Source organism: Salmo trutta, chromosome 28, assembly GCF_901001165.1.
Source record: "Salmo trutta chromosome 28, fSalTru1.1, whole genome shotgun sequence".
NCBI lineage: Eukaryota > Metazoa > Chordata > Actinopteri > Salmoniformes > Salmonidae > Salmo > Salmo trutta.
The window spans coordinates 21,676,340-21,701,296 of NC_042984.1; the positions used below are offsets into that span (position 1 = coordinate 21,676,340).

Here is a 24,957-nt window from a genome sequence, read left to right on the forward strand (position 1 = left end):
GTCACATTACCCTAGCCAAAACATTTACATTTACATTTACGTCATTTAGCAGACGCTCTTATCCAGAGCGACTTACAAATTGGTGCATTCACCTTATGATATCCAGTCTGCAGTCATGTCTCTGCATTGGAATTTAAGAGAGAGAACTGACTGTCCACAGCACAGATACACCTGAATATCTCTGAACAATGATTGAACTGAGACAGTTCTTACCTTGAATTCTTGAATTGAACTAATTCTAACATTGGTTCCATTTCTCAACTCACCGAGGACGATGAGTCTTGAGATAGCCTCCATGGTACCATGTTCGTTCTTGAGCTTGATCTTGATCTCTCCAGTGTCTTTGCGCTGGCACTTGCTGAGGAGCAGGCGGCTTTGGGTGAAGGACTTCTCTATCTTGGTGGTGTTATCGTCCAGGAGCTCCTCTCCTTTTCTATACCACTGGATCTTCATGGGCTCGCGGCCCACAAAGGGCAGTTTGAACGTGGTGCTATTCCCCACTTTGACTATGACCGGCTGAGAGAACGCAGACAGGTCATCAGGGTCAAACCTGGGAGGGTCTGAATAGGACACAGATCATGCAATGTAACTGACAATTGACTCAACTGCAATTATGTTATTTTTTTAATCTGAATACTAAAAGTGGATATAACTTTTTTTAAATGCATAATGATTTTATAATTTGAGTATTGTGAAATGGCTACTTAAATTATGTTGAGACAGTGTAGACATTGCATTGTACATATAATCAAAATGAATGCATTTCGTTTTCTTACCTTCCACATTCAGTATTGCCTCAGTTTTACGTCCGTCTGCCTCAAAGCGGTATTTTCCAGAGTCTTCCTCCTGACAACGGTTGATGACCAGCTTGTGGCTTGCACCATCTCTGGACATTATGTGTCCATCGTCTGCTGTCAACTGTCAGGAAAGATATATATTATAATTTATCTTAAGATATTATCAAATAAAAATAAATTTGGGGGTGAGCATGACAAAGATAATCCAGTCTAACCTTCTTGCTATCTCTGTACCAGGCCCCTTCACAATTATCACTGCTCAGCTTACACATCAGTTCAGCAGGCTGGCCAATGAGGGCATGGACATTTGACAACCCGCTTACGAACTGAACTCCTGGATCTGGCATACACAACAGAAAACAATTAGGGACTTAAGACTGGTTTTATTACATTTGGATTAGACATACTTACCAGATGTGATGTTAACATCTAATGCCATTTTGTAGTGCTCTGAAGAAATTATTATTTGGGCTGTCTTGAGTAGGATAATGGTTAGACCAGATGATGTACAGTTGAAGTCGGAAGTTTACATACAATTAGGTTGGAGTCACTAAAACTCGTTTTTCAACCACTCCACACATTCCTTGTTAACAAACTATAGTTTTGGCAAGTCAGTTAGGACATCTACTTTGTGCATAACACAAGTCATTTTTCCAACAATTGTTTACAGACCAACAATTTCACTGTATTGGATTTTCCCATGATGTTAAGCAAAGAGGCACTGAGTTTGAAGGTAGGCCTTGAAATACATCCACAGGTACACCTCCAATTATGTTAATTCGCCTTTCAGACGGTTGTAAAGCCATGACATCATTTACAGGAATTTTCCGAGCTGTTTAAAGGCACAGTCAACTTAGTGTATGTAAACTTCTGACCCGCTGAAATTGTGATACAGTGAATTATAAGTGAAATAATCTGTCTGTAAACAATTGTTGGAAACTTGTGTCATGCACAAAGTAGATGTCCTAACCGACTTGCAAAAACTACAGTTTGTTAACATGATTTTTGTGGAGTGGTTGAAAAACGAGTTTTAATGACTCCAACCTAAGTGTATGTAAACTTCCGACTTCATCTATAAATTACAATAATGCTCACAAATGCACAAGAATTTCTATGGCATCAGATCTTATTTTTTTAAGATACCAGTAATTAGAAGTTAATTTCCTTAGCTCCATCTACAGTATAGTTAGAAGAGTTCTATGGAACATAGAAGAGTTTCATAGAACATCTGCCCAGAAGAACACATTGCATGGAAAATTCTGTTGATGTTATTATAGGACTACATAAATCCATTCTCGAAAATGAACATACTATTGGTTACTTTGAGATGTGCACATACAGTATGGTAAGAGATGAGATTCAACATTCCCCTTTAAGGTACATGTATCTTCTCAGTATCATCTCTTGTCAGTGTAACAGATGACCCTGTTACAACAGTAACATATTTCTCCAGTAATTTCCCAAACTTGAGTGATACTCATGTGAATGCCATCTCCTCCATGCAGTTAGTACATGACGTTACGTGTGGTCTCTTACCAATCACTGTGTCCTTCAGCAGTGGGCCTTGCCTTGTGCGCACTGAACGCTTGCCAGACACATCAGTGTACTCCTCAGTTTCTCCTGTACCACTTTGAGCATTGGGATCTGTGATTTGGCCGTAAAATAATAAAAACATTGCAAGCAATTTCCAAAATTACTTAGCATTTTGTTAAATTATGAAAGCTGTAAGGTTAGGGTTGGAGGAAAGCATTACATTTATTGTGAATAGAACACAAAAAGCATGACAGAGATACAAAAACACACAACACAAAAAGCCACTGTGAGATCAGGGATTTTATATACTGTATAAAAATACAGTACCAGTAAAACGTTTGGACACACCTACTCATTCAAGGGTTTTTCTTTATTTTTACCAAATAGGGCTATCTCCTGCATACCACCCATACCTTTTCACAACACAACTGATGGCTCAAACGCATTAAGAAGGAAAGAAATTCCACACATTTTAACAAGGTACACCTGTTAATTGGAATGAATTCCAGATGACTGAGAGAATACCAAGAGTGTTTAAAGCTGTCATCAAGATAAAGGTTGGCTACTTTGAAGAATCTAAAATCTAAAATATATTTAGATTTTTTCAACACTTTATTGGTTGTTGCATGGTACCATGTGTGTTATGTCATAGTTTTGATGTCTTCACTATTATTCTACAATGTGGAAAATAGTAAAAATAAAGAAAAACCATTGAGTAGGTGTGTCCAAACTTTTGATTGGTAATGTACATATACCCTTGATAAAGATGAGCAAAAATGACTGTTTAAAATAAATAATACAAATACTGATCTATATTGTATGCTGCAAAAAATAGGGACATTATATTATTTTATACTAACAATTGCTCAGAGAAAGAGATTTGGTCACACTTAATTTGGGTTATACTGTCAACAATCTACCTGTTGATAAGCAACTGCTTGCTAAGGTTAGGGTTAGGTTAGGTTTAGAATAAGGGTTAAGCTTAGAGTTAGGGTTAGGGAGGTTGAGTTTGAGTTGAGTTTATTTTATTTTTATAGGGACAGTGCACATTAATCAACGTTTCAGTAAAAGTGTCGGTTTTAGCCAGCCGGCTAATTTTCAACAGCAGTCCCTGGGCAGGTTATTAAAACAATTACAATATAGACAATCATAGAACAGTGAGCACATGCAGAGTAACATAGGACAAGCAAGACATAGCATACAGACAGAGCAACATAGGACAAGCAAGACATAGCATACAGACAGAGCAACATAGAACAAAAAGCAACAAGACAAAATCCATAAAAACAACAAAGTGTTTCCACACCTCACAAGCTACAGACAACAGACAACATGGAAAGCGGCAATACATAGCTAGAGATTATGTTCACAAATCTGATTGACCTTTAGCCATGTCTTCATGCATTTTGTGAAAGTGTGATATGTGGTGCAGTTATGTGTGTCTGATGGCAGTGTATTCCAGACATGGGACGCTCTCACAGAGAAAGCGGATTTACTAAAGGTGCTTTTCCTTAAGGGAACTATACAGTCACCTCTCATGGCAGACCTTGTGGATCTGCTGCCATATGTTTGGGTTTTCTGTTAAGGGTTAAGTTTAGGTTTAGGATAAGGGTTAAGGTTTGGGCTAGGGTTAGGGTAAATTGAAATGTTATTGATAGTCTGTAGATAATCTGTAGAGCAGGGATAATCAACTAGATTCAGCCACGGGGCAATTGTGGTCTTGAGCAGATGGTAAAATGGCATGAACATAATTACAAATAATTTGAAGACTGCAAATTGACCGCAAGAAGCCCAAACAGATATAATATTGAACTAAAACATAATAATTTCAAACCTTGCTTACATTTGTGTAAGATCACATATACAGTGCCTTCGGAAAGTATTCAGACCCCATGACATTGTTCACATTTTGTTAGGTTACAGCCTTATTCTAAAATCGATTAAATAGATTTTTGTCCTCATAAATCTACACACAACACTCCATAATGACAAAGCAAAAACTGTTTTCAGAAATGTTTGTTAATATAAAAAAATATAAAAACTGAAATATCACACTTACATAAGTATTCAGAACCTTTACTCAGTACTTCGTTGAAGCACCTTTGGCTGTAATTACAGCCTCGAGTCTTCTTGGGTATAACGCTACAAACTTGGCACATTTGTATTTGGGGAGTTTCTCCCATTCTTCTCTGAAGATCCTATCAAGCTCTGTCAGGTTGGATGGGGAGTGTTACTGCAGAGCTATTTTCAGTTCTCTCCAGAGATGTTCGATCGGGTTCAAGTACGGGCTCTGGCCGGGCCACTCAAGGACATTCAGAAACTTGTCCCAAAGCTACTCCTGCTTTCTCTTGGCTGTGTGCTTAGGGTTGTTGTCCTGTTGGAAAGTGAACCTTCGCCCAGTCTGAGGTCCTGAGCGCCCTGGAGCAGGTTTTCATCAAGGATTTCTCTGTACTTTGCTCCGTTCATCTTTCACTCGATCCTGACTAGTCTCCCAGTCCCTGCCGCTGAAAAACATCCCACAGCATGATACTGCCACAGCAATGCTTCACCGTAGGGATGGTGCCAGGTTTTCTCCAGAAGTGACAAATCTTGATTCTCATGGCCTGAGAGTCTTTAGGTGCCTTTTGGCAAACTCCAAGCGGGCTGTCATGTGCCCTTTACTGAGGAGTGGCTTCTGTCTGGCCACTCTACCATAAAGGCCTGATTGGTGGAGTGGCCAGAGATGGTTGTCAGAGATGGTTGTCCTTCTGGAACGTTCTCCCATCTCCACAAAGGAACTTTGAAGCTCAGACCATCGGGGTGTTGGTCACCTCCCTGACCAAAGCCCTTCTCCCCCGATTGATCAGTTTGGCCGGGTGGCCAGCTCTAGCAAGAGTCTTGGTGGTTCCAAACTTCATCCATTTAAGATTGATGGAGGCCACTGTGTTCTTGGGGACCTTCAATGGTACAGAACATTTTTCATACCCTTTCCCAGATCTGTGCCTCGACACAATCCTGTTTCTGAGCTCTACAGACAATTCCTTCAACCTCATGGCTCTGACATGCACTGTCAACTTTGTGACCTGATATAGAAAAGGTGTGCCTTTCCAAATAATGTCCAATCAATTAAATTTACCACAGGTGGACCCCAATCAAGTTGTGGAAACATCTCAAGGATGATCAATGGAAACAGGATGCACCTGAGCTCAATTTCTAGTCTCACAGCAAAGGGTCTGAATACTTATATAAATTGTATTTATTTTTTTACCTTTATTTAACTAGGCAAGTCATTTAAGAACAAATTCTTATTTTCAATGATGGCCTAGGAACAGTGGGTTAACTGCCTTATTCACGGGCAGAACGACAACCTTTCGGTTACTAGTCCAACGCTCTAACCACTAGGCTACCTGCCGCCCCAGGTAAATAAGGTATTTAAGTTTTATATTTTTAACCCGTTTGCAAAAATAAATAAAAACAGTTTTTGCTTTGTCATTATGGGGTATTGTGTGTAGATTGCTGAGTATTTAAAAAAAAATGTAATACATTTTTGATTAAGGCTGTAATGTAACAAAATCCGGAAAAAGTCAAGGGGTCTGAATACTTTTCGAAGGCACTGTGTCTCTCTATTATGCATGGGAATACTTTGGAACAGATTTTCCGAATTAAAATCACTTTATAAAGATGATTTGCTGGTGTCTTTAGTCTTATGTCCAACAATAAAAAATACAAATATTTTTTCAGCACTTTCAGCAATTTGTTCTTAAATAAAATCATCCACTGGCCAAATTCGGCTCGCGGGCCTCAAGTTGGGGAACCCTGCTGTAGAGCATCTACATACAAACTATCCAAAAAAAGTGTTACCCAATACTCTAGCACCATCCCTTTGTGAGGACAATGACACCAAACCTTTTTCTAAATTGTTTTATGAGATTGGAGAACATGTTGGGAGGGATCTTAGACCATACTTCCATACAGAATCTTTCCAGATCCTTGATATCCTTTGTGTCCTCTTATGGACTGCCCTCTTCAATTCAAACCACAGGTTTTCAATGGGGTTCGAGTCTGGAGACTGATAAGTCCATTGCAAAATGTTTAATTTGTGGTCAATTAAGCATTTCTTTGTGGATTTTGATTAGTACTTGGGGTTATTGTCTTGCTGGAAGATCTACTTGCAGCAAAATGTCAGCCTCCTTGCAGAGGCAACAAGGTTTTTGGCTAAAATGTCCTGGTACTTGGCAAAGTTCATGATGGCGTTGCCCCAGGACCAATGGATGCAAAATAGCCCCATAACATCAAAGATCGACCACCATATTTTAACGTAAGTATGAGGTACTTTTCTGCATATGCTTTTGTTTTTCAACACCAAACCCACCACTGGTGTGCGTGGCCAAGGAGCTCTAGTTTCATGTCATCTGACCATAGCACCGCCTGGAGTTTGTTAAATGGCATTGGCATTTGGATTGGATCCAGTGCTATGGTCATATGACATGAAAATTGAGCTCTTTGGCCACATATACCAGCGGTGGATTTTGTCGTAGATAAAGACTCATTATCATTATCCTTGCACAGGGATGGTGCTGGAGTATTGAAAACAGGACATCCTATGATTACTTGTTCAACAAAATCTTTCTCTGAGAAATTGTTTTAGTATAAAAATATAAAATGTCCCTTTTTTTGCATGCAATATAGCTCAGTATTTGTATTATTTATTTTATACAGTCATTTTTGCTCATCTTTATCAAGAGTGCCAATAATTATGGACCTGACTGTACATATACTGTAGAAATAAGCCCCACCAGGTAAAATTTAGTTAGAAGAGTTCTATGGAACATAGAAGAGTTTCATAGAACATCTGCCCAGAAGAACACATTGTATGGAAAATTCTATTGATGTTATTATAGGACTACATAAATCCATTCTCGAAAATGAACATACTATTGGTTACTTTGAGATGTGCACATACAGTATGGTAAGAGATGAGATTCAACATTCCCCTTTAAGGTACATGTATCTTCTCAGTATCATCTCTTGTCAGTGTAACAGATGACCCTGTTACAACAGTAACATATTTCTCCAGTAATTTCCCAAACTTGAGTGATACTCATGTGAATGCCATCTCCTCCATGCAGTCAGTACATGACGTTACGTGTGGTCTCTTACCAATCACTGTGTCCTTCAGCAGTGGGCCTTGCCTTGTGCGCTCTGAACGCTTGCCAGACGCATCAGTGTACTCCTCAGTTTCTCCTGTACCACTTTGCCCATTGGGATCTGTGATTTGGCCGTAAAATAATGAAAACATTGCAAGCAATTTCCAAAATGTTATTTTGTTAAATCTGAAATTAACCCATCAGCTGTAGGCTTGGAGTTCTTAAAATGGTCTTGACATGGAGATGCTGTTTCCATGGTTTGTTTTACAATGATTTGTTAAATATTTGGAAATCAAGGAAGCTTTCAATGTCTTTCGAATAGAACACAAAAAGCATGGCCGCGCTAATCAAACACACAACACAACAAGCCTCTCTATGTGATTAGGGATTATATCTCCATATACACTGAGTGTACAACACATTAGGATCACCTTCCTAAATATTGAGTTGCACTCCCCTCCCTCTTCTGCTTTGCCCATTCACCCTCTGAATGGCCCACATAGACAATCCATGTCTCAATTGTCTCAAAGCTTAAAATTCCTGTCTCGGCCCCTTCGTCTACACTGATTTAAGAGGATTTAACAAGTGACATCAATAAGGGATCTCAGCTTTCCATCTGGATTCGCCTCGTCAGTTTATGTCATGGAAAGAGGTCTTCCTAATGTTTTATACACTCAGTGTATAGACACTACATGACCAAAAGTATGCGGACACCTGCTCGTCAAACATCTCATTCCAAAATCATGGAGTTGGTCCCCCCTTTGTTGCTATAACATCCTCCACTCTTCTAGGAAGGCTTTCCACTAGATGTTGAAACATTTCTGTGGGGATTTGCTTCCATTCAGCCACAAGAGCATTAGTGAGGTTGGGCACTGATGTTGGGCAATTAGGCATGGCTCGCAACCGGCGTTCCAATTCATCCCAAAGGTGTTCGATGGGATTCAGGTCAGGGCTCTGTGCAGGCCAGTCAAGTTATTCCCAACCGATCTCGACAAACCATTTCTCAATGGACCTCGCTTTGTGCACGAGGGCATTGTAATGTCGAAACAGAAAAGGGCCTTCCCCAAACTGTTGCCACAAAGTTGGAAGCACAGAATAGTCTAGAATGTCATTGTATGCTGTAGTGATAAGATTTCCCTTCACTGGAAATAAGGGGCCTAGCCTGAACCATGAAAAACAGCCCCAGACCATTATTCCTCCCCTGCCTTTACAGTTGGTACTATGCATTGGGGCAAGTAGCGTTCTCCTGGCATCCACCAAACTTAGATTCTTCCGACGGACTGCCAGATGGTGAAGCGTGATTCATCACTCCAGAGAACGTGTTTCCTGGCTTGTGTGTGGCTGCTCGGCCATGGAAACCCATTTTATGAAGCTATGAAGTTATGAAGTTGCTTCCAGAGGCAGTTTGGAACTCGGTCGTGACAACCAAGGACAGACAATTTTTACGCGCTACACGCTTCAGTAATTGGCAGTCCCATTCCGTGAGCTTGTGTGGCCTACCACTTCACGGGTGAGCTGTTGTTGCTCCCAGATGTTTCCACTTCACAATAATTGCACTTACAGTTGACCAGGGCAGCTCTAGCAGGGCAAAAATTTCACGAACTGGCTTGTTGGAAAGGTGACATCCATGACGGTGCCTGGTTGAAAGTCACAGAGCTCTTCAGTAAGGCCATTCTACTGCCAATGTTTGTCTATGGAGATTGCATGGCTGTGTGCTCGATTTTATACACCTGTAAGCAACTGGTGTGGCTGAAATAGCCAAATCTACTAATTTGAAGGGTTGTCCACATACTTTTGTGTGTATATATATAGATACAGTACCAGTCAAAAGTTTGGACACACCAACTCATTCCAGGGTTTTTCTTTATTTTGACTTTTTTCTACATTGTAGAATAATAGGAAAGAAATCAAAACTATGAAATAAAACATCTGGAATTATGTCACCAAAAAAGTGTTAAACAAATCAAAATATATTTTATATTTGAGATTCTTCAGAGTAGCCACCCTTTGCCTTGATGACAGCTTTGCACATTCTTGGCATTCTCTCAACCAGCTTCATGAGGTAGTCACCTGGAATGCATTTCAATTAACAGGTGTGCCTTGTTAAAAGTTCATTGGTGGAATTTCTTTCCTTCTTAATGCGTTTGAGCCAATCAGTTGTGTTGTGACAAGGTAGGGGTAGTATACAGAAGATAGCGCTATCTGTTAAAAGACCAAGTCCATATTATGGCAAGAACAGCTCAAATAAGCAAAGAGAGACGACAGTCCATCATTACTTTAAGACATGAAAGTCAGTCAATGCGAAAATGTTCAAGAACTTCGAAAGTTTCTTCAAGTGCAGTTGCAAAAACCATCATGCGCTATGATGAAACTGGCTCTCATTAGGACCGCCACAGGAAAGGAAGACCCAGAGTTACCTCTGCTGCAGTGGATAAGTTCATTAGTGTTAACTGCACCTCAGATTCCAGCGCAAATAAATGCTTCACAGAGTTCAAGTAACAGACACATCTCAACATCAACTGTTCAGAGGAGACTTGAATCAGGCCTTTGTGGTCGAATTGCTGCAAAGCAAACCACTACTACAGAACACCAATAAGAAGAAGAGACTTGCTTGGGCCAAGAAACACGAGCAATGGACATTAGACCGGTGGAAATCTGTCTTTTGGTCTGATGAGTCCAAACGTGAGATTTTTGGTTACAACCGCCGTGTCTTTGTGAGAAGCAGAGTAGGTGAACGGATGATCTCTGCATGTGTAATTCCCACCGTGAAGCATGGAGGAGGAGGTGTGATGGTACTTTGCTGGTGACACTCTCTGTGATTTATTTAGAATTCAAGGCACACTTAACCAGCATGGCTACCACAGCATTCTGCAGCAATATGCCATCCCATCTTGTTTGCGTTTAGTGGGACTATCACTTGTTTTTCAACAGGACAATGACCCAACACACCTCCAGGCTGTGTAAGGGCTATTTGACCAAGAATGAGAGTGATGGAGTAATGCATCAGATGACCTGGCCTGCACAATCACCTGACCTCAACCCAATTGGTTTGGGAAGACTTGGACCGCAGAGTGAAGGAATAGCAGCCAACAAGTGCTCATTATATGTGGGAACTCAAGACTGTTGGAAAAGCATTCCAGGTGAAGCTGGTTGGGAGAATGCCAAGAGTGTCATCAAGGCAAAGGGTGGCTACTTTGGTTACTACATGATTCCATGTGTTATTTCATAGTTTTGATGTCTTCACTATTGTTCTACAATTTAGAAAATCGCAAAAATAAAGTAAAACCCTTAAATGAGTATGTGTGTGAAACTTTTGACTGGTACTGTACATAGATATATAGCTATATACATATATATTTAAGCCCCATCATGTAACATTTTGTCAGAAGAGTTCTATGGAACATAGACGTTTCATAGAACATCTCCCCAGAAGAACACATCACAAAGAAGATACTGTGGATGTTATCATAGGACTATGGAAATCTATTCCAGAAAGTGATCATACTATTGGTTATTCTTAAATCTTTTCCTAGTAATTTCCCAAACTTGAATGACATTTGTCACTCATGTTAAAGCCATCGCTATCTCCTTCATTCAGTCAGTGCATGACGTCATGTGTATGACATCACGCATGGTCTCTTACCAATCACTGTGTCTTTCAGCAGTGGGCCTTGCGTTGTGCGCACTGAACGCTTGCCAGCCGCATCAATGTACTCTTCAGTTTCTCCTGTCCCACTTTTCGCATTGGGATCTGTTGTTTGGCCGTAAAATAATAAAAACCTTGATGGCACTTTCCACAATCACTTTTCATTTGATTGAATATGAAAATAAACCATCCGCTTTATGATTGTAATGGAAACAGTGACGAGACAGAGCAACAATGAACAATACATGACAAAATAACCACATATGTACACAGATTAATAGAACAAAAACACACTCAGACATATTATTGTGAACAAAACATACATTGGGACATACAAGCAAACCAGTAACACTTTACATTAAGGCGTACTTAAAATGATTTCTGAAGGGGTTTATAAGTAGTTTATAAAGAGTAAATTATATCTTTAATGTTTATGTTTTTACAAACCACTTATAAACCCCTTTTAAATCATTTTAGGTAAGTATTCGTTAATGTGAATTGTTACCAACAAACACTGTTCTACACATATGAACAAACTTGAACATGTCACAAAGACATAAAGCAGAAAGTTGTGGACAGACAAACATGTTTGACCAATTGTTTGCAAGAGAGGTCATTCTAAGTAATACTTTGTCTTCAATCTGAATTTGGATAAGAACAGATGTTGTGTTGGTGTCTATTGACGTCTTTTCATGATGAACAGATCCTCAACCATGCTGTTGGCATGGAGATTCTGGTATCAGAGTTATTGGAATGGTCTTGTCATGCAGATACTGTTTCCATGGTTTGTTTCACAAATATTTGTTGAATATTTGAAAATCAAGGACGCTTTCAAATTCTTATGAATAGAACACAAAAAGCATGACAGAAATACACAAACACACAACACAACAAGCCTCTACAGGATTCAGGGATTAGATATATTTTCGTATTATTGTAGATATGTAAAGTTTAGTTCGAGTTTTATGGAACAAAGAAAAGTTTCATAGATATTCCATTGAAGATACTACTGATGTCAGAGGACTGCATACTGTACATCCATTCTCAAAAATAAACAGACATGGATTATTTTGAGATACTGTATGTATGATTACATTCAACATTCCCCTTGAATGAACATTTCAGTATCATCTCATTTCCCAAACTTGAGTTATATTTGTAGGAACGTCATGTCCTTCGTGCAGTCAGTACACAATGTCACATGTGATCTCTTACCAATCACACTGTCTTTCAGAAGAAGGCCTTGTCTTGCGCGCTCTGAACACTTAGCAGACTCATCAGTGAAGTAAGTTTCTCCTGTCCCCATTTTCGCATTGGGATCTGTGGTTTGGCCTTAAAGTTAGAATAATCCTGCTGACACTTTTCATAATTACTTTTTGTTTGGGTAAATATAAAACGAAACAATCCATTCATTCCTTGATTGTAATGGTAACGACGACAAGATAGATCAACAAATAAAAATATATGACAAAACTGCCATATATGCAGGTTAATTAAACAAATACACAGTCAGACATATTATTGTGAACAAAATATGCACTGGGACATACAAATAAACCAGTAAGGCTTTACATTTAGGCATACTTAAAAGGATTTATATAGGGCTTGACAAGTAGTTTATAAACCGTTAATTAGTAGTTTACATAGAAAGTTTATGATTCTGTTATACAGTTATAACACAATGGTTATTTTGGTACTGGCCAAATAATGAGCTAATATATGACTGCAATGTTATTTATTATTATTGTGAGTAAAGCCAGTGCTGTCATATAAGCTCAGTATTTGGCTAGCAGATAACTGAGAAGCACAATTTCCACCAATGTGTCATTAGTGTTTATTACAGATTTATAAACTATCTACAACAGTTTATAAACTACTTAAAAACCTTTTAAAATACCTTAAGATAAGTATTCCTTAACCTGTTCAACTTTGACACCCTTTGGTGGCATTTTCTAAACTACACAATATTGTATACTACATGCTTAGTACTGTTAGAAAGGTAATAACTGTGGGATTCCAATTGTCAAATGTTGGAGAATAATACATTTGAAAGTCTAGGTTTTTTTCATAAATGTCACCAATTACTGTTCCAAAAGGATAAATAGGAACACAGCCATTTCAAAAGTGCAGGGCTTGTGCAATGTAATTTTTCATCTTAAAGGAATAATTAGTCGTCTTATAGGAATGCTATACATATGAGGAGAAAGCTGAAGCCTCTACCTATCCATTGATGTAAATATATCCCCTGTCTGATTCCCAGGTCGTCCACTAGATAGCAGTAGGTGATCACAAGACGTCTCTTGGCCTCTTGAAATCAGTTGCGTCTGGTTTGGGTAGTGTGTCTGTGCCAAAATGGCCGAACGGATTTTCAAGCCTGACATATTAAAATGACCCAAGCAATCACGGCTTTCAGGAATAAGACACAAACAGGTGAGGAAACTTCAAACTTATTTTCCCATTCACTTTTCCTATTGTAAACGAGTGAGAGAGATCAAAAGCGCATGCGGAGGATGCATATAAGATAATGTGGATGGAGAAGGAAATGCATTGCTTTACAACAGTGGTCACCAACCTTTTCTGAGTCAAGATCACTTTCTGAGTCAAAATGCATGCCGAGATCTACAGCTATGATTTTTTATTAACATGACTTAAAAAATGTAAGCCTATGCAACACTAACCAATTAAAAACAGTACTGTAGCAATGAGGTTTGTGCAGTAAACTACAGGCCCAATACATTATCACCGCATACTGGCTTTGCTTGAATTTACCTGCATTTACCTACAATGCATTGTTGTTCGGGACATTTAAAAAATATATATATTTCAACATTTGAGGTAGGCTATATGATCACACCGTTAATTGATCCATTGCTGTATTACTTGTGAGGCACAGCTGAGTGAACATACATTTAAATAATTCGCTTTTTATTTTACTGGGCTGATGATGCCTGCATCTGATGGTCAGTCTCAGCGGAGGGAGAGAGCAGCAGACTAATAAAACACGGAACCCACGGAACCCAAACCTGCTGCGCACGTGCGCCATCGTGCATACATTTATTTTGTCCCCCCACACCAAACGCGATCACAACACGCAGGTTAAAATATCAAAACAAACTCTGAACCAATTACATTAATTTGGGGACAGGTCGAAAAGCATTAAACATTTATGGCAATTTAGCTAGCTAGCTTGCACTTGCTAGCTAATTTGTCCTATTTAGCTAGCTTGCTGTTGCTAGCTAATTTGTCCTGGGATATAAACATTGAGTTGTTATTTTACCTGAAATGCACAAGGTCCTCTACTCCGACAATTAATCCACACATAAAATGGTCAACTAAATCGTTTCCTCCTTCTAGTCTTTTTCTTCTAATAACTTTATATTGCGATTGGCAACTTTCAAAAATTAGGCGATCTTCGCGATCGACCGGTTGGTGACCACTGCTTTACAATGACCATTAGGGTGTTCCTTTTCCATACATACTAAAAGTTTGCGCTTTAGGCGACTTTACCTACAATGCATACTCTATGAATATGGCCAAAGCAAGGAGTGGGGGAACTGTCTGGACCCGGTACCAGGTCCAAAACAGCACCTCAGAGTTAAACAGGTTTTTAAAGTGTTACTAATAAGAACAAACTGTTCTACACGAACAGACTTGAATAACTCACAGAGAGATAACATACACATGTGAACAGAATAGCTTGTTAGAAAATAATGCATGAGATTCAATATTTTAACTATTTACTATTTTTAGGGGGGTTTTATAAAATACATTTTGCTTGTTAAAACTGTGGTTAAGTAAACTGCATACTGGTTAACCACTTGATGTCAAGTGGAATACAAATGATACTGTAACTGTATTACTGCATGTTACTCTAAGTTAAGTTACTGTACGTTTAGTTAAAATGTTGACAAATTAAAATCAAGTTGTACGTTTTTTTGTTTTTATAATTAATGCAATCCCAAGGTGACTTGTTAATTCATTAAGATGCATTTGAGATTTTAGAGACTACCTTCAAGCAGTAGCCAAGGTGTCTCAGTGTGTTTCTTACCAATGACTGTGTCTGGTATAAGTGGACCAGTATGGCCCTTACGTCCCTTACTGTCTCCATCGCCTTCCCCATTTGCATTTGGGTCAATGTCATCGTTTGATGTTCCTATCAGTAATTATTATATCAGTTTGAAATATTGTAAAAAATGCATAAACCATTATACAGTAGACCTGAATACATATTGTACATTCTTATCAATGTAGGATGTTGTGGCAATGTGTTATCCTTTTCATTATACATTATTTTTCTAAGTCGTCTATATACATTTTCTTTTTCAAGTACAGTATATAACATGTGTCCAATGTGTTTATAATCGGGATATCATTTGTCTTACCTTTGCCTTTGTCCGAATCATCAGTGGATTTCTTGTTCTTGTCATCTCTTTCCTTCTCAGCATCTTTGATTGTACATACTTAAAATGATTTAAAAAAAGGTGTTTACAAGTTGTTTATTAATGGTTAATTATTTGTTTATATATATAATATAGTATAAACTACTTATACAACCTTTAAAATACTTTTAGGTAAGTATTCCTTCATGTAAAGTGTTACTAACAAGAACAAATGTTCTACACAGACTTGAATAAGTCAATGAGACATAACATACCGTTGTGGACAGAAGAACCTGTTAAACAAATGTTTATCATTTCATGCATGAGATTCAATATTTCAAGTATTTACTATTTTTGACATTAGTGTACTATTTTAAGGTGGGTCTTATCAAATGTATTTTGCTTGTTAACTGTGGTTAAGTAAACTGCAATTCTGGTTAATCACTTGATGTCAAGTGGAATACAAATGATACTGTAACTGTATTACTGCATGTTACTCTAAGTTGAATTACTGTAAGTTTTGTTAAAATGTAGAAAATGTAAATAAAATAAACATTTGTTTTGTGTTTTTTAGCATCGTTTAATGCAATCCTAAGGTGACTTGCTAATTCATTAAGATGCATCTGAGATTTTAGAGACTTCCTCCATGCAGTAGCCAAGGTGTCTCAGTGTGTTTCTTACCAATGACTGTGTCTGGTATAAGTGGAACAGTATGGCCCTTATGTCCCTTAATGTCTCCATCGCCTTCCCCATTTGCGTTTGGGTCAATATCATAATTTTATGTTCCTATCAGTAATTATTGTATCAGTTGTCAATTTGAAATATGGTCAAAAGTGCATAAACTAATATACACCTGAATACATATTGTACATTCCTATTAACGTAGGATGTTGTAACAATGTGTTATCCTTTTCATTATACCTTATTTTTCAAAGTCGACCCTATTACTTTCCTTTTTCTTTTTCAGTATATAACATAAATGTCCAATGTGTTTATAATAGGGATATCATTTGTCTTACCTTTGTCAGAATCATCAGTGGATTTCTTGTTCTTCTTGTCATCTCCTTCCTTTTCAGAGTCTTTCATTTCGCCAACTGATTTGCCAACTGATTTGCCAATTGACTCGCCAACTGATTTGCCAACATCTTTGGATTTGTTTGATCCACTTATAGACTTGTTTTTTTCATCTCCGGTGTCTTTGCCTTCCCCACTGTCTCCACCTTCCCCACTGTGTCCATCCCCAGTATCAGGAGGGGGAGCCAGGAGTGCCTCTCGGGCAAGCCTCTCCTCCTCTGCTCTGGCCTTGTTTGCAGCGTCGATCTGCTCCTGCCTTTCCTTCGCCAGTTTTTCCTGCTGCTCTTGAGCCAGTTTCCCCAGATCCAACCCTGTTCCACCAGCCTGGGTTGTTTTACGGGTCTTCTTTTTACCATGGGAAGCAGGGTCGCTGTCAGCTGAGAGAGAGAGAGAGAGAGGGTGAGAGAGAGGGAGAGATAGGGGAATACTGTACAAGGTGCTCAGTGAGCATGGTTATTAAAATGATTATTGATATGGAACATTTCGATAAGAGTTGAGAAGACAGTACCTCGCAAATCTGTCATGAGACCAGAACTGAGTTACTGAGGTGAATAGTATATGTTGTTCAACAAAATATGAACCCTTCTGCTGTTTCCTTCATCTGAAAAATTACATATTGTGCAAGATATGAAGATGTAATGTTACCTTCCACTAGCAGCCAGGCACTGCATGTCTTGATTCCTGCCGCAGCAGAGTAGATGCCCTTGTCCAGCTGGCTACAGTCCTTTATTAGCAGTCTGTGGATCAGCTTGTCTTCTGACACAGTTATTGTGTATTTCTCTCCCTCCTCCAGAGTGGCATTCTTGCCCATCCATTTTATTCTGGGCCAGGGATGTGACAGGACACACTCAAACATAGCATCCTCTCTCTCTTTGGCCTTCACCTCCTGGATCTTGACAATGAAATCCACTGTGGGAACTGAAAGGAAAAGGGCAAATGGAACAAGCTCATTTGAATAAATAAGGAACGTTTTTTTATCTTCTATCAAAAAGGAATGCTATTCATAATCATTCTGTGCTCATCTTACTCTTGAAGTCTGTAGAGAAGAGATTGACCTCCTCGACATCCACCTGATAGAGCCCAGCATCCTCTGCTTTAAGGTCCCGCACACTGAAGATTAACTTCTTCCCAACAGTCTTTAAGCTGTGTTTCATTTCTTCTTCATCACTATAGGGAATCATTACACCATCCTGCAAGATGATACAGAGTTCACACAGTGACAGCTACTATCAGATATGAGTTCAAATTCAGTTCATTTCAACATTTTCTAAAAAGAAAAAACTAAAATCCTCATAGTTGATGGGATGCACGACAATTGACATGTTTTGACATGGATATGATGGCAAAATGATAACAGTGGATGAAGTTACTATGGAACCATAGAAAATGTAATTATATGCCTGGAACTTTGGGTGATAGGTAGAAATTTAAAGGAGATACTACTGCCATACAAGAAAGAAGGTGACACATTCTGTTGTAATTGTGCAATGTCAGTCTTTCCTTTAAGGCAGTTGTCATCCATTAAAATGCTGTACAATGTTGAATGACAAGGTTGTTGTGTAAAGTTGAGATAAAAGCTAAATGATGAATAATGATACCTTTGCCTCATGTGGAAACTGAATCAGAGGTCAACTTCTAGATGTCTCACCTTGTAGAGGAAAATCCTACTGGCGGGGTCTTTGAGCTCAAGGTCAAACTCAAACGAAGCAATGCCTACTCCTTTAATATCAATATGTTTCAGGTTATTGATGGTCTCAATATACTGAGGAAGGGATGGCAGATGGTTTGGAAGATCACCATGAGGAAAAGGGTGGAGAGAAAATAATGGATGAGAGGGAGGGGAGTGGAGAGAAATGGAGTTTAAAATCACGAGGATGAAATGATAGGTTAAGGCTATTGCCACAATGACTTAATGTAGTTAACTAGTTACACTCAAATTCATTTCAGACATTATGAATCCTGAGGTTCATATTGGTCATGTAGGTTTTCACACTAGCCATTAGCTACATTATATGACCAAAAACAGTACACACAGAAGACGTTTTGTACATACTGAATGTGCCCAATTCTCAAACCTTGGCCTGTTCCTCCTGTCTCTCCTTTTTCTTCTCACTCAGTTTCTTCAGCATCACACGGAAGTCTTTGACACCAAACTCAGCGCAGATTCGTTCATAGTCCTTCCTGTCTGCACTCATGATGATTTCCCAGAACCTTTCATCGATTTCTCCAGGTTCTTTCACAGCTTCCTGTTTGTCCACTCCCTTCCTGGTTGAAACATGACAGAAGCATTGCTTGAGTATTGGTACAAAACCATATACCATATACTGTAGGATCTTCGGTAGTGGTGGTCGTTGCCATTTAAGATGAGGGAGGATGATTTTTGCTTTATTAGCATGGTCTTTTTTCTATTACAGCATATTGGATGACTGTCATTCATATTCCATTCACCTAGCTCAATGTAACATCGGTAGGTTTAGGCTACTACATGATACTAGAATTGTTCCTGTACCCATCATGAGTATGCTACAAACTAGACTGTGAATGAAAGTTTACAACTTAGGTGCACAGGTCTAGCGAATTTTGAGTAATCAAGGTGACATACAGTGACACATTCAATACTGCCTTGCACACTCTTGCCTGCATCTAATTGATCTAGGATGTAATCATTAGTACAACAGTTGCAAACAAGAGTTTCTATTTCTAATCAGGTGTGTTTATCCCTATTTCGTTCCGTTTGCTTCCGTTTAAGAAACGTTTTTCAACAGAATCTGCGTAATGAATACACCCCTGATCACACGCAAACAAATTTCACATTCATACCAGACACATACAAACAGCTCGTTGTATATATAATTATTTCTCGCATCCATCTACGTTCTCTCCTCTCACCTTTTCCCTTTGCTTTGGACTTCAGTACACAACACATCACCTGTCTGTGACCAGGTGAAAAAACCTTTCCAAGCCAAACCTTCATATCATGACCGCTAACTGCTACACACAGTCTACATCATTGTCAGGTCATAGTCAACATAGCTACAAGAACTAACATGTTAGTAAAGCCGCTACAATCATGCAGTAAAGTGTACTCAGCAGCAATCAGTTTAGCAGTTACACTGACGGGCCCCGGTGGCAATAAATTCATAAAACCAAAAGCTTACCTTGACTTGGAAGCGTTCCAGTGTTGGATAGCCATAGCCAGCTAGCTAACATAGCATCCTTCTCTGTGTGAGCCGGGTGTTTGAGTAGGCTAAACTAGCTAGCTACTATGGAAGAAATTAATTTGTTCAAAACTGTTCAAATATTGACTTTCTTTCTCTTTGAGTCAACTACTCACCACATTTTATGCACTGCAGGGCTAGCTAGTTGTAGCTTATGCTTTTAGTACTAGATTCATGCTCTGATCCTTTGCTTGGGTGGAAAACAGGTCAGTTCATGCTGCAAGAACTCTGATAGATTACTGTGGAAGTCTATGGAAGGGGCTGAGAACTATGAGCCTCATAGGTTTTGTATTGAAGTCAATACCCTACAGAATGGCGCTGAGGCTACTGTAGACCTTCATTGCAAAGCTGTGTGTTTGAATCAATTATTTAGTGACGTGATTATATTTAGTATAGTTTTATCTTAAAAGGATAACTTTTTTAATGTTTCACTATTTACATTTTTCTGAAATTCACTGAGGAGGATGGTTCTCCCCTTCCTCCTCTGACGAGCTGCCACTGAGCTTAGTTCCCCATTTGTATGCATTGTGGTCATCCCATCACACTGTTTTGTCAGGCACAGAGGTCCCTGTTTACAAATACATGCAATGTAAATAGAAGGATCTGGTAACTGATATCATGATATCATGATCGTCTCATATCTTACCTTTTTCTGAGCAATTTCCTGAACTCGGCTGGGTCTACTGAACCTAAACAAAATAAAGGACACTCAATGTTACCCAACTTCATTTAAAGTGACAGGATACCATTGGAGTCTGGTGGGAGGAGCTATAGGAGGATGGGCTCATTGTATTGGCTGGAATGGAATAAATGGAACTGTATCAAACACCTCAAACATATGGAAACCACTTTCCATTTACTCCATTCCAGCCAGTACAATGAGCAAGTCGTGCTATATCTCCTCACACTAGCCACTGCAGAATACCCACTGGACAAAAACTAGTTGAATCAACATTGCTCCCACGTTATTTCGACAAAATAAATCAATGTGATGATGTTGAATCAACATGGAAAACTGATTGGATTTGCAAAAAGTCATCAATGTAAGCGAATTTCATCTTTTTGGGGGGATTTCATGTTGAATTCACATTAGCTGACAACTCAACCAAATGTAAATCAAACTAGATGTTGAACTGATGTCTGTGCTCAGTGGGTAGTCACATTAAATATCTGGTTCTAGTAAGACCTTATTTGGATAGACCCAAATAGATGTTCAACTAACTGTCAACAAACTATTCAACCAACTACTCACTACCCGGAGTTTGATAGTTTGAACATCTACAGTATAGATGATCTATTGGGGAGTATGTATCCAAATGTCTAAAAATGGTGCTATTGGTGGTGGAGGGTTCAGTAAGGAGGAAACTAGATGGTAACAGGGCAGCTAAACCAGATTCATGTTTGCAGAGCAGGATACATCATAATCATTTAAATGAAACCAGGTGTAAGCCTGTCGGCTTCGCAAGATTACGCTTTGGTTCTAGATTTTCAATGCAGCTCACGCCCGAGAACAACAGGATAAAATGTCTCACTCTACTCACGTCAGCAAAAAGTAATGATTCCAATGTAGCAGATAAAAAACGTACTGTTTTCTCAATGCCCCAGTCTAGCTTTAGTGTAGTTGTGCAATGCCCATGGTGAGGCGATTACTTTTTAATGTGATGTAGGTAAATAAGCAGTAGCAAATGTATGTACAATATGTACAAAGTAAATACAGTGCATTCAGAAAGTATTCAGACCCTTTGACTTTTTCTACATTTTGTTATGTTACTGCCTTATTCTAAAATTAATTAAATTGTTTTTTCCCCCTCATCAATCTACACACAATACCCCATAATGGCAAAGCAAAAAAAGGTTTTTAGATTTTTTTGTGAATTTATTAAAAATAAACAACTGAAATATTACAATATTACATTTACATAAGTATTCAGACCCTTTACTCAGTACTTGTTGAAGCACCTTTTGCAGTGATTACAGCCTAGAGTCTTCTTGGATATGACTCTATAAGCGTGGCACACATGTATTCTCCGCAGAGTCTCTTCAAAGATGTTCGATCGGATTCTCTACAAGAAAGGCCTGATTGGTGGAGTGCTGCAGAGATTGTTGTCTTTCTGGAAGGTTCTCCCACCTCCACAGAGGAACTCTGGAGCTCAGTCAGAGTGACCATCAGATTCTTGGTCACCTCTCTGACCAAGGCCCTTCTCCCCCGAGTGCTCAGTTTGGCAGGGCGGCCAGCTCTAGGAAGAGTGTTGATGATTCCAAAGTTCTTCCATTTAAGAATGATGGAGGCCACTGTGTTGTTATGGATCTTCAATTCTGCAGACATTTTTTGGTACCCTTACCCAGATTTGTGCCTTGACACAATCCTGTGTCGGAGCTCTACGGACAATTCCTTCAACCTCATGGCTTGGTTTTTAGCCTTACATGCACTGTCAAATGTGGGACATTATATAGACAGGTGTGCACCTTTCCAAATGATGTCCAATCAATTTAATTTACCACAGGTGGACTCCAATGAAGTTGTAGAAACATGTCAAGGATGATCAATGGAAACAGGATGCACCTGAGCTCAATTTCGAGTCTCATAGCAAAGGGTCTGAATACTTATGTAAATAAGGTATTTATGTTTTTAATTGTTAATACATTTGCAAAAATGTTTGAAACCTGTTTTTACTTTGTCATTATGGGGTATTGCATGTAGATTGATAAGATTTTGTAAAAATGTAATACATTTTAGAATAAAGCTGTAACATAACAAAATGTGTAAAAAGTCACGGGGTTTGAGTACCTTCCGAATGCACTATATACACAAAGAAAAGAGGGATCCTCAAGGATTCTTTGGGAAAGGTGTGGAATCGTAATGACTCAAATAATATCCCTTTGAGCCCCGAAATGATTCTTTGCAGTTCACAAAAGTGTTCTTTGCTCTATGAGTTATAATTCAAATGTTGGGGAGGCGACTCATTCGAATATTTTTGGGTGCAGTTTGCGCACAGCTCTTTTTGTGTAACCATGAGTGAGAGTATCATTCCAGTTAATGTAATCTATTGTGTTATGCCATTACATGTTATACATGACTATGGCCAATGTCAGAGTCTTGTGAAAGAATCACATAAAATGGCCTTGTGAGAAGTGATGTCTAAATCAGTGGTACGCAAGCCGTTCCAGAGCTGGTGTATGAAATCTTTCTTCTTCTCTGTTTTTTAAATTCAAAATCAAAAAATGTCATCCACAACCACAAAAATACTTTTAAAGAGCTAAAGCAAGTCCCACAATTTCACTTAATTTAAAATTACCATTTTAGTTCATATTGAACAATGGTTTGCATTTGTCAATGAGCCGGAAGTTGAAAGACAAATGTGTTTGAATTGCTTTGGGCTACATGACGTTAATACAAAACAATAAACTTGACGATGAACAGACAGGAACATAAACTGGACAGAAATCAAATAATAAGTAAGCCTAAATCTAAACCAAGATTATAAGGACTTAATAATGCCTGATAATAGCCATGTAGCAACCTGCCCCCTGTCTGGCTGCAACAGGAATGACAGAGCTTACATATGTTTCCATCAAGGCCTCATGTTTGAATATAAGCCTACCATTGCAAAAATCAACAAATAATGGAATGAAAAAAAGGGATTTTGTGGCCCATATGAGGGCCACAAAAACACATTCAGGAAATACAAGCACACACAATTGCCAGAAATACACACTTAAATTATTAGTGTAGAACCATGCCTAAGTATTGAATAAAACAGGGTACACATTGCTCTCCCACTGGGATTTAGCCAACTGGGCATTACCCAACACAAAGGATGGACGAACACATGGACGAACGATGTTCTGGTTGACACGCCCCCTTCCTGAGCACGACAAGAGAACAAATATTTCACCTCTTAAATTACGAGGGATCAAAGGTAAGTTCTAATCATTACTTTTAACATAGGAATAGCCATCCTAATAATAACATTTGTGCACTTTGTAGGAGTAACATTAAAACACAAAAAGCATGATTAACAGAGTGAAACTAGTGGAGCAGCAAACAAATGTTTGGCGCCAAAACCAATTGAATGGCTGCCTCCTACAAATGTCCCATACATTTCTTTCTCTTTTAAAAATGTTACTTGTTGGCAAATGATCAACAGTACCACATGACATGGTAAGCAAACACATAAATGCAATTATTAAATGTGCTTTCATCATTAAAAAATGGTTTCCATAAACAATGCTATTTTTTTAGAGAGCAGGTCAAAATATTAGGTAACGGATTGAAAAATCTCCTCCTCCAAATACTCTTTTGTAGGTTTTTTATTTTTATCATGGATGGATGGATGAATCAATGAAAATACCCACCTATGTCTTCTAACTGCTCCATGGCCCTCTTCTTCTTGAATCCAACTAATAACAGACGTTTAGGATTAGCACCAAAACACAAGGACTCAACTGATCATACAAGTAAGTTACATGAAGTGTAAAGAAACAAACATTCTCACCCTCAATCACATTCAATGCTGCAGTGCAAATAGCCTTGCCATATTCATTGATAGCATAGCATTTGTAAGTGTCTGCCTCCTCTCCAGACACTCTGTGAATCTGGTGAAATAAATTAACTGTTTAATCACAACTGAACAGATTCATGGGTTATATGCACACTCTTGTGCATAAGATTAGACTCACCTCTAAAGTGTATTCACCAGTAGCTTCATCATATTTCTTTTGAAATCTTTCTCTGTCTGACATATCCCCCTTAGCTCTTCCCCATGTCACCTCTGGTTTGGGATCACCACACACATTGGCTTTGAAAATTGCTAATTTACCTGTAGGATGTGCAAAAACATTGATTCATTATAACATACCCCAAATCCCAACGTGAAAAAGCATTGAAAGGAATATGAGTCTTATTTAGTTATTGCTTGCTTTTTTCAAGTCTACCAACCTTGCCAGCAGGCATGCTAGCTAAGATAGTTAGACAAGCTAGCTACTTTAACTTGACTGGTAGAATGAAAAAGCTTCTTGGTAGCTAGTTATGAGTTTGGGAGATGGGGAATCTATCTGGACTAGCTAAAGCCAACTTCATATAAGCTAAGTGTAGTATTACAGAGAAAAAAAGAAATATTTTAAAAAGTTTGACAAATCTTAGGGGACACGTGCCCCTGTGCCCCCTATGGGCATGACGCCTCT

The 24,957-nt window shown here is 38.7% G+C and overlaps 1 protein-coding gene across 1 annotated transcript in view; it reads right to left on the reverse strand.

Moving 5' to 3' along the window:
• Window positions 1–24,957, reverse strand: part of LOC115166489 (immunoglobulin-like and fibronectin type III domain-containing protein 1) — a 28,250-nt gene that overhangs the window by 3,106 nt on the left and 187 nt on the right. The window contains exons 2-19 of the mRNA XM_029720383.1: window positions 24,454–24,593; window positions 24,270–24,369; window positions 24,130–24,174; window positions 20,420–20,462; window positions 18,631–18,820; window positions 18,204–18,317; window positions 17,583–17,745; window positions 17,201–17,473; window positions 16,501–16,932; window positions 15,485–15,562; window positions 15,112–15,255; window positions 12,318–12,422; window positions 11,100–11,207; window positions 7,470–7,577; window positions 2,334–2,441; window positions 1,013–1,137; window positions 777–918; window positions 267–560 (exon numbers count right to left, since the gene is read on the reverse strand). Of these exons, the coding sequence (XP_029576243.1) occupies window positions 267–560; window positions 777–918; window positions 1,013–1,137; window positions 2,334–2,441; window positions 7,470–7,577; window positions 11,100–11,207; window positions 12,318–12,422; window positions 15,112–15,255; window positions 15,485–15,562; window positions 16,501–16,932; window positions 17,201–17,473; window positions 17,583–17,745; window positions 18,204–18,317; window positions 18,631–18,820; window positions 20,420–20,462; window positions 24,130–24,174; window positions 24,270–24,369; window positions 24,454–24,593 (2,712 nt within the window). The remainder of the gene's footprint in view (window positions 1–266; window positions 561–776; window positions 919–1,012; window positions 1,138–2,333; window positions 2,442–7,469; window positions 7,578–11,099; window positions 11,208–12,317; window positions 12,423–15,111; window positions 15,256–15,484; window positions 15,563–16,500; window positions 16,933–17,200; window positions 17,474–17,582; window positions 17,746–18,203; window positions 18,318–18,630; window positions 18,821–20,419; window positions 20,463–24,129; window positions 24,175–24,269; window positions 24,370–24,453; window positions 24,594–24,957) is intronic.